General features: G+C 43.9%; 1 protein-coding gene across 1 annotated transcript; it reads right to left on the bottom strand.

Annotated features, from left to right (window-relative positions):
* Positions 1-3047: 3047 nt before the first annotated feature.
* On the bottom strand, positions 3048-10099 carry LOC309537310 (phospholipase A2 inhibitor gamma subunit B-like). The gene is made up of 5 exons (XM_082232154.1): positions 10043-10099; positions 8146-8262; positions 7148-7297; positions 5649-5789; positions 3048-3394 (listed from the first exon to the last, which is right to left on the bottom strand). Exons 1-5 carry the CDS (start codon positions 10089-10091, stop codon positions 3237-3239), a joined length of 615 nt encoding a protein of 204 aa, XP_082088280.1. The 5' UTR covers positions 10092-10099; the 3' UTR covers positions 3048-3236.
* Positions 10100-10670: the final 571 nt, after the last annotated feature.

Below are 10670 nucleotides of genomic sequence, written 5' to 3'. Positions count from 1 at the left end.
CTGAGGTCCAGCACCGAGGGCCTTCTGGCGGTTCCCTCACTGCGGGAAGCCAAGTTACAGGGAACCAGGCAGAGGGCCTTCTCGGTAGTGGCGCCCTCCCTGTGGAACGCCCTCCCACCAGATGTCAAAGAGAACAACAACTACCAGATTTTTAAAAGACATCTGAAGGCAGCCCTGTTTAGGGAAGCTTTTAACGTTTTTAATATTTTTTTGGAAGCCGCCCAGAGTGGCTGGGGAAGCCCAGCCAGATGGGCAGGGTATATATAATAAATTATTGTTATTATTATAGAAATGGAACCAACAGACTTATGAATGTGCACACCTGAAACTGACACAGAGTTGAAAAAGATTAACCCGTCCATCTCTAAATGAGCTGGATGTACCAATGGTCTGATTCTGTTAAAGCAGATGAGTGGAGTGTGTGTGTGTGTGTGTGTGTGTGTGTGTGTGTGTGTGTCTGTGTCTGTGTAGGAGGGGTACATTATTAGATGGGTGTGTCTGTCAATTTCAGTTTCTCATATTTCCAATCTTCAATGCAGTTCTCTGCATTTCGACATCAGTTTCTGGGGGAGAGATTTTAAAGGTCTTCATAAAAATCCATCAGTATGTTAGTGGGCACCTATCCTTCTACACAGACTTTGCAAAGCAATTCCCCCCTAATGCCATGCATTTATGTATGTTATTCTCACTAATATAATGCATTTGCATGCACACTCTAGATGCATCTTTGTACACGCAAATTGGTTGGAGGACCGCATTGCAAAATTCAAAGAGGTGCAAATTGTGAAGGAAAGCTGTGATTCAGTTCACGTTGTGGTTTCAGAAAGCGCAAAGTCAGTAGGTTCTCCTTTAAATGTGGACCGGATCCAATTTCTCCTCCAGCTCACACCCCTCAATCCCTGACACATGTTGGAAAGAGTTCTCAGTCCAGATCAATTCAGCTCATTAAGGTAGCATTTGAGGAACTTCTAGTTCCTGTGTTCATCCGGCTTCAGGGACATCAATTACTACCAGGTGAAGCATTTCCCTTGTTGCAAGCTTAGCAGCCATGACGACACCTCCTGAGAAGTTAATGTTTGCCTCAAGGTTCTAAAACTGAAGCCAAAGGTAAGAGATGCAAGTCAGAAGGTTATTTCCAACACACACACACCTGGGATTGTTGGAGATAGCAGGTGGAATGTATTTATTCTTGCAACTTCAGTGGCTGTGAGATTGGGAGTAAATTTCCGTAGATGCAGCTTCAACTGCCATAGTCCTACCAACCTGGACATTGGATGCATCAGATGTCAGGAATATTTAATTAATTTTTCCTAGTTACAAGGCTAGCTCTTCTATCTGGTTTCTTACAGTTCCTTTCACACTGTGGTACCTGTCATGCTCTGGAATGGCGGCTTTTTCACCAATCTACCAGCACATCACACCAAATTTCCTTCACACTGGTGGGTTTAGCAGGACAAAACAACAAATACTGATACTCCTATACCTTTCCATACCCACACACTTCTGTTTTCCCAGGAAAACAGCTATTTGCCACCCTGAATTTCATCGTTTGACTCCTGCGAATTTCTGAGTCATGGTAATGAGTGCTAAAAAAATTTGCTATATTCCATTAGTTTCCTGGAAGTGGTTTCACACCATGTGAAAGCTCAAATATAATGTGGATATTAGCAGGGAAGCGTCAGGGACATGAAGCAATCTGCTGTGTTAAAGCAATCACTGTCACCTACTCTGCTCTTGAATCTGGTCCAGGATGTGGAAGAGAGAGTGCTCCCCGGAAGCTCCCCTGATGTTTATCAAGGGCAAGACAGCCAGATCCTATATAACTGCTTTATGGGAACTGGAACTTGAAGAACGTGTGCTTGAGCTTGCTTTTCCCTCCCTCCTCCCTCCCATTCCCTTTTTCCTCACGTGTTGTGTCTTTTTAGATTGTTATCTTGAGGGCTGGGAGCATTTTAATACCAATTTTTGGCAAGCTGCCCTGAGAGTCTTTTTGGTTTAAGGACTGGGTGTCAATGCCATAAAGAACCAATAGTGACAGAGAACATTCCACCCACTCTGATCAACCTATGGAACTTATGGCCGCTGGATATTGTGAGGGCCAAGAGCAATAAATGACCTTGAGAATTTGAAAGGGGGAAAAAGTTGGTGCATTATTCTAATTTCACAACTTCTTCTAACTTGACATATGTTCCAGTGTACCTAGACTGAAGCTGTGTCTATGTATACTTTCTCAAGGCATTTCAGAAAAATGCCTGGGAGAAGAAAATCCTGCCACCAGTTAAAACCTAAGGAAACAAAGGCCTTTTTGTTGCTATGGGTAAGCATAAAGGTAAAGGCAAAGTTTACCTTCCCACCGCAGTGGTACCTATTTATTTACTTGCACTGGTACGCTTTCAAATTGCTAGGTTGGCAGGAGCTAGGACAGAGCAACGAGAGCTCACCCCGTTGCAGGGTTTCGAACCCCCAACCTTCCGGTCAGCAAGCACAAGAAGTTCAGTGGTTTAGACCACAGCACCACCTACGTGGGTAAGTATGTGTGTGCAATGGAACCTACTAACCCATGAAACTCGATGCCACTGAATGGTGGTAGCCATTTGCAATCATTTTCTTTCAAAAGAGCCATAAAAATACAGGTGGTGTTAAAGATTAAAGTTCACTATGCACATGGTCCAGATCAGGGATTCTGCTTAGAGCATCTCTAACAGATAATGCTGCTTTGGATGGTACCTGTAATGACATCCAAACACACCATCAACTGAGCAGACAAATAACCTGGTTCAGATGTAATAATCCCCAACCCAGAAACTGTGGTTTATTGGAGCAAAATGTAGCCATGATTCTGAGTGCTCCTTTCTCCCGTCCTCCTCTTGCTTAACCATCTTAAGAAAAGACATCCTGGTTTGTTAAACCACAGTTTCCTCATGATAACTCAACTGGGAAACTGTAGTTGAACAGCTCACTAAACAGGATGAAAATGGGACATTTAATGAAAATGAGACATTCAAGGATCCAGTAGCATGCAGAAAAACTTAAAGAAGCAAATCTCCTTCACCCTTAACATGATTTTATTCCGTTTGATTTCCAAAAAACAAAATAATAGAATAGCAAATTATTCCACCTTACAAATCAATGAAAATTTCCTGGTAAGAATGGTATTCGGCTGCTTGAGAAATGCCTCAGCAGATCTTTAGTTTAGCCAGAGTCTCTTCATGAGATGTGTTTTCCTGAGGGACTTGCTACTTGCCAATTTTGGTGAGTATTTTGGGAGCTGCAGTGCACTGGGGATTTTTCAGAAATTCCATGTACATTCCAGGGATCCCAAAGTAACGTGGCTCATTCAGACAAGCACGTCTGGTTGCACAACCACGTTTTGAGTAAGTGTAGATCTGACCATCTGCAGGAAAGGAGGCGGGTGGAATTATACTGTGAACCACTCTGAGACCTCTGGGAATATAATATAATATAATATAATATAATATAATATAATATAATATAATATAATATAATATAATATAATATAATATAATATAATATAATATAATATAATATAATAATATAGCTCAGTAAGGAATTCGCCCATCCTCTCCTATGAGTCTTAAAAAAATTATTTATGCTTTTCAGGTTTATACATTTCAGTAATTTTACAATCATTTTAACATTTCAAAACTTGACTTCCTTCCCCCTTCTTCTGAGGTTCCTTAAATTTATTTTTAATATCTTCTGCATATCCTAATTACGGTAACTTAATTTGCTCGTTTATTTATACTCTTATAAAACTCTCCTATGAGTCTTAGCCATCATACATTTGCAGCAAAAGTTGGTGCTTTTAAAAAATGACACAACTTTCTGTTGCTCTATTTCTTAAGACCAGGAGAATATAAGAGCCCAGCTGGATCAGACCCATGGCCTGTCTAGTCCAGCATCCTGCTCACACAGTGATTGTCCTGGCTCTCACCCTTTGATGAAAGACTTGGATTCTTGGTTTGAGAGATCCCAAAACTTGTATAAAAGAAGTCCGTTCAGCACAGGTTCCAAGGTTCCCAGTTAAAAGTCAGAGACAAGGATACATGCCTAGGCAAAGCATAGCTGTTGACCTGACACTGGACATGCCCCTTCCATTCCGTTCTTTCAGTCTTGTCCTAACTGAGAAGCTTGGGCCTATCAACAGGCACTCCTACTGGGGGGCAAGGGACTGCTAAGTCTGTTCACATCTATGCTGGTGGCAGTGTGTCCTGAGTGATGGGACTTGCATCCCACCATCTCCCTTCATCTCTGACTGTGCTGGCTCTCTGATTGGCCAGATAGCACCTCCGTTACTAAGGAAACCTCAGCCCTGGAGTGGGGCTGGAGTATCTTCACTAGGTTCCCCTTCCCCCTCCATGATGCCTAGTGGATGAGTGGAAAAGTCGGGTGGCTTTGGGGTAGGACCGTCCTTGTGGTCACTGCTTAGACTAGCTCCACCTCTGACCTTAACACCTGAGCTGGGTGGCTGTAGAGTGGGGCCCTCTTCTGAAACACTGCTTGATCTCCCTCCATCCTCACAATCCAAGGTCCTCCTCTTCTTCCCCTTCTGACATCTCTTGCCGGTCATGCTCCTCCCTAGCCAATGTCACAAGGCTCATAAACATCACCAACCAGATGATTGTGGAACGCCAGCAAGCAGGGCCTGTGTGCAACAGCACTCTCTCCACTCTTCATTTCCAAAAACTGATGGGGGAGAGAGCAGCCATCGAATCACCTGATGCCTCACCTGTCTGCCAAAGTGACCCGCAAAAGGTTTGCCACTTTGGGATCTGGTCCTCTGGCCAGATCCAGTTCTCAACCCCTGCCACAGAAATGCATCAAAGATTAAGGTATTTGTGCAACCGCGGCTGCCAGGATGTTATTTGCCCAGAGGTGGAAAGAGGATTCTGTCCCAACAAAGGAAGTATGGCAAGTAAAGTTAATGGACTATGCAGAAATGGCAAAACTTAGGGGAAGATTAAGGAATCAAGAAGAAAGAATTTTCAACAAAGAATGGGGGAGATAGGTGGGTTATTTTTTTAAAAAATGTAAACAATTAAATACATTAGCAGGGCTAATTTAAAATCTAGCAGTTAAAAGGTGACTTTGGAGGAAATACAAAGAATAATAAACAAAAGGAGTTAAGGAGGAAGTGCAGTTTTGTAAATGTTTGTATAGGGAACCAAGGAAGGGGAGGAGGGAAGTCTAAATAGCAATGTATGTGATAGTATTTGATTATGATTATTGTTAATTTGAAAAACGGGGGGGGGGGGTTAAAAAAGGAAGATTTAAGTTTCTGTTTACTTAAGCACCTTCAGAAGGTTACCATCACAACTTCCAAACATTGAAATTTAGAGTCAGATCTTATTTGTATCCTCCAAAGACCTCCACTTTATTCTCACAACAACCCAATGATGTAAGCTACATTGAGAGAATTGTGACCTGCTCAAGGCTTTCTGGTCAAGCAAGGACCTGAACACATGTCTCCAGAGTCTACATCCAGCACTCTAACCATGACATCATACTGATGTTCACCTTGTCCCCCAAAGCTTGCCTCACACCATCCACACCCCTTGAATGAGCCCTAGCTTCTTCCCATTTCTTCTACATAAGATGATGTTGCACCACAAACTCTTAGGCCTTACCCTGCTCCACAGCAAAATCATAGTAGACACAGTTGTCTTCCCAGCCATTGCAGCTTATTATCTCGGTGGGTATGCAGCTTGGGTCCTTTGAGAAGCATCCAGGACATTTCAGTCCGTTTGGTCTGGTCTGCAGTCGGCGCACTGGGAGCAAGCAGAGAGAATGTGTGGAGAACAGGTTTTCCTATCTCCCAACAAACCAGTTTCAGGTATCCCAATGGAAAGGAATCACACACTAGGTTGGTGCACCAGAATTGGCCAAATTCCAAATCCCCAGTAACTTTGGGCAAGGGGTCATAGCTCGTTGGCAGAACACCTGCAACTCCATATAGGGCTGGGGAATAACCTTTTCTGAAGCCCACTATTGGCCAAGCTTGGAGTCCAGCAACATCCAGAGGGCCACCAGTCCCCCATCCCTGGTGCAGCTGATACTAAATGGACCACTTATCTGACTCAGGATAAGAAGAACAGGCCAGGTCCTACACACATTCCCATATCGCTCTGTACCTTCCTTCCAGACAAACAGAAAATGTGTTCAGAGTTGCAGGACAGCGCCTTCCTTGGAGGTGTTAAAGCAGAGGTTGGATGGCCATCTGGCATAGATGCTTTAGCTGAGATTCATACATTGCAAGGGGTTGGACGAGATGACCCTCACTATCCCTTCCAACTCTAAGGTTCTAAGATTCTATGATTTTGTTATTCTATGAGACACATTCCAGCCAGGCAAAAACACTTGGGGCGGGGTGAAGCAGGGCCAATGAGGGGTGTGGCCTGGGGAGAGTGGGTGTGGCCTGGGGTAAGTTCTGGGGGCCATTGAAAGTGGAGTAGAAGTCCATATTTGACCCTGAGGTTCTCCACTCCTATCCTGCTGCTGTACCTGTGGAAAGATTGGTTCACTGCTCTTAATAATAATAGTAACAACTTATTATTTATACCCTGCCCACCTGGGTAGATTTCCCCAGCTACTCTGGGTGGCTCCAAACAGAATATTAAGAACACAATAAAACATCAAACATTAAAAACTACTCTAAACAGGGCTGCTTTCAGATGTCTCCTAAAAGTCAGATAGTTGTTTATTTCCTTGACATCTGATGGGAAGGCATTCCACAGGGCGGGTACCACAACCAAGAAGGCCCTCTGGTGGTTCTCACAGGGAGGGAACCACCAGAAGGCCCTCGGAGCTGGACCTCAGTGTCCGGGCTGAACGATGGTGGTGGAGACGCACCTTCAGACGTTCTCCATGCCAACATATCCGCAAGTATCATCATTGTCCATCACTCAGAGCCATCTTAGGAACACAGGAAGCTGTCTGATGCTGAGTCAAACCATTGGTCCATCCAGCTCAGTACTGGCTACACCAAGCAGTTTCAGAGAGGGGCCTTGCCCAGCCCTATCTAGAGATGCTGGAGATTGAACCTGCGACCAGGCAGATGCTCTTGAGCTGTGTCTACACATCAGAGCAGAGGATTAGGGGAGTTGAAAAGCTGGGAAGTGATGCTTACTTGTCACTGCTCCGGTGTTGCAGAGATCCTTGCGGCAGCACTTGGCAGCTCTCCGTTCACGCTGGTTAGGAAAGGTGAAGCTCATGGGGGATGAAGGGCAGTACATGAGCTTGGTGCAGCCTTTGTAGGTGGCCAAGGACACGTCATGCCCTGCAGTTTTCACAGAGGAAAGCCGTCAACATGCATTGGTTTTGTAATTTATCGTTGCACTATATATTCTGCTTTTAAAAACACAAATTCCAAAGCAGGTAACGAAAGAATGGAAATGATAGAGACATTAGGGGCAGGGGAATCTGTGAATTTTGTATTCTCTTAGCATCTCATTTGTTCAGCCTAAGTTCAGTTCTCCACATTTACACATTTGAGAGAGAGAGAGAGAGAGAGAGAGAGCGCAAACATTGCCATGAATATTCAACATTTTTGTGTGAATTTCTCCAAATGCACCTATCTTTGTATGCAATTGTGACTAATTTATGCACATTTTTGCAAAACTGCTCCCCACAATATAATGCATTTTATATGACACTTTCACAAACACATGCATTTAAAGCACACTTTGCCACACCGTATGCATTTCTGTACAATTACTTGGCTAGAGAACCGCACTGCAAAATTCAGAGTTTGAAGGATGGCTACGTTCCAGTTCATGTCTTGGTTCAGAAAGGAGGGATTTGCCTGTAAATGCAAAATGAATCAAATTTATACCCCCCACCCCTACATTACTGCTTAGCCCTCATCCTACCAAAAGTTCAGACACACACACACTAACACAGCATTTCACTGCTTGGGGAAAACATGGCTCACTAGGAAGCAAATCCCGGGAAATGATCTGAAAGCATACAAAGCCACTTCCTTGCTGAAGCTAAGCAAGTCTGGGGCTGGGTGGCTCCAAGTTGGGGGGCTGCATCAAAAGCACACATGTACCCCACCTTGGACACTATAACAGAAGAAAAAACCCAATATCAATGCAAAAAAAGTGAATGAATGCATTCACCCACCCGTTGTGGTCTCTATGGTAAGGGTGAGGCAGGCAGTATGGGATTGTTCACACAGAACTGGCATCCCAGTGCAGGAGTCCGTGTTGCTGCTGCAGTGCTCACAATGCAAGCAAAGACCTGGAAGGAATCACAGAATCATATCAATCAATCAAATCTTTATTACGGTCATAGACCAGCATAAGTAGGGTGGGGAACAATCATTTAAAACATGTAAATCATTTTGGAAAGCTAAAATTATTAAAGCAGCTAAAATTATTAAACAAGAATCTAAAAGAAGGGTTAGGAGCATTAGACGGATGTGGAAGAGCATAAGAGGTTAGTATATAAAAGGCTATGAGGAAACAGAACCATAGAATTGTAGAGTTGGAAGGGACCCCAGGGTCCAGGGATCATCTAGTCCAATCTCCTGCAATGCAGGAATCTTTTGCCCAACAAAGAGACACTGGAATGAGTCATGGGTGTGGTGGGGAAGCAATTTGGGCATATTTATTGCTGGGGAAGACAAACGACCAGGCTTCAAATGCTTCTCTGCTGCAGACCACCCTTCCTCAAATTCTTTTGCTGCTTCTTCTTTTTTATTTCTTCTCCTGTTGCTTCCAGCATCTCCCACTCTTTGTGAAAAAGCAGCATGGCAAAAGCTGGGGTGGGGGACTCATTAATGCAGTGGACAAGCAAAAGGGAAATGTGGCTGTCAGTCGCACATTTCCATCACTTTTACAGTTGATTTCAATTATTTTAAAACATTTAAATTGTTCTTAACTGCTTCATTGATCATTTTGATTTTTAAGATTACTACAGTCAAGCACTGCGTCCATTTTGGCAAACAAATATTGGAGGAGATAGGTGGAACTGGGCAAATCTGGTGTTAATTTTCACAATAACAAGTGGCAATAATCCATTGGCAATTCATCTTAAAATGAAAATAAAAATGCATGTTTTGTTTTGGATGCGTTTGCTGTCCTGGGCTCCTTCTGGAGGAGGAGAGGGGTATAAATTACAACACCACCAACAACCCACTGGAAGGACCCTGAGTGAGAGGCAGGGCAAGGAAGATCTCCTGAGAGGCTGGGAGAAGAAAGGAAAGCTCCCAAGTGAGAGCTGGGAGGGTTCACAACTTTCTGTGTGAGCCAAGAGTGTAGAGCTACCTTTCAGAAAGCACTCTGTGTGGTGTTTTGTTTTGTTTTGTTTTGTTTTGTTTTGTTTTGATTTGTTTTGTTTTGTTCTCTCTCTCTCTTTAATTTAGATTAGTTTTTTTCTTACTCTCACTTTATTCTGATTCTGAAATGAGTGGGCATGTCTAGCTCACCTCCCTTCATTTCAATGGGTCTACTTTAAGTAGACTTTAAAAAGCAGAGACATCACCTTGCCAACAAAGGTCCATATAGTTAAAACCATGGTTTTCCCAGTAGTGATGTATGGAAGTGAGAGCTGGACCATAAAGAAGTCTGATCGCCAAAGAATTGATGCTTTTGAATTATGGTGCTGGAGGAGACTCTTGAGAGTCCCATGGACTGCAAGAAGATCAAACCTATCCATTCTTAAGGAAATCAACCCTGAGAGCTCACTGGAAGGACAGATCCTGAAGCTGAGGCTCCAGTACTTTGGCCACCTCATGAGAAGAGAAGACTCCCTGGAAAAGACCCTGATGCTGGGAAAGATGGAAGGCACAAGGAGAAGGGGACGGCAGAGGACAAGATGGTTGGACAGTGTTCTCGAAGATACAAACATGAGTTTGACAAAACTGCGGGAGGCAGTGGAAGCCAGGAGTGCCTAGCGTGTTCTGGTCCATGGGGTCACAAAGAGTCGGACATGACTAAACGACTAAACAACAACAACAACTTTAAGTAGAACTTAATTGGATGCAACCCATAGCCATCGCGATTCTTTGTGCCCTTACCTGCGGCAAACAGGATGGATAAGAAGTAGGAGATCAGAGGTGCCTGCATGGTCTTGGGACCCCGCAAAGGAGGGAGAGGAAGTGTGGAGCTGAGATGGCAGTTGCATGAGGGGTGACTAGCTTAGCCTGGCTGATGGGGATTTATAGCTCCAGGGTTGGAAGGTGGGGTATGCAAGGAGAATGGGCAGTGTGGAACAGTTCCTGCTCCATCAGACTCCATAGGAGATAAATCACCAGGTGAAACCAGCACCTGTTCTGGGCTTGGTGGCCATAACGACATGCAAAGGCAAATGAATGGTCACTTCTCAGGCTTCTGGGGCTGGGGCCAATGGGCCGGTTTCCAAATGATGTTTGTTCCTGTCATTCACTGCACCCATGGGATGAAAACGTTGGGCACTCTGATACATGCCAAGTAGACGATCTACCCCTGAGCTAGCTTTATTAATTCCCCCAGAACTTTAAAGACCCATCATTTTAATTACATTTAAATTTGTGTCTTCATTGCTTTATGGCTGAATCATGTACTTTCATGCTTTGATGATTCTCTGAGCTGCCCAGGGAGCACTGTTATCAAGCCACTTGTTAACGTGTTCATGGCAAATGGCATAACTAAATGAATGTCCTTTTT

The sequence above is a fragment of the Podarcis vaucheri genome (assembly GCF_965113315.1).
Source record: "Podarcis vaucheri genome assembly, chromosome: 7".
NCBI classification, from domain to species: domain Eukaryota; kingdom Metazoa; phylum Chordata; class Lepidosauria; order Squamata; family Lacertidae; genus Podarcis; species Podarcis vaucheri.
This window is presented reverse-complemented; position numbering and strand designations above follow the sequence as displayed.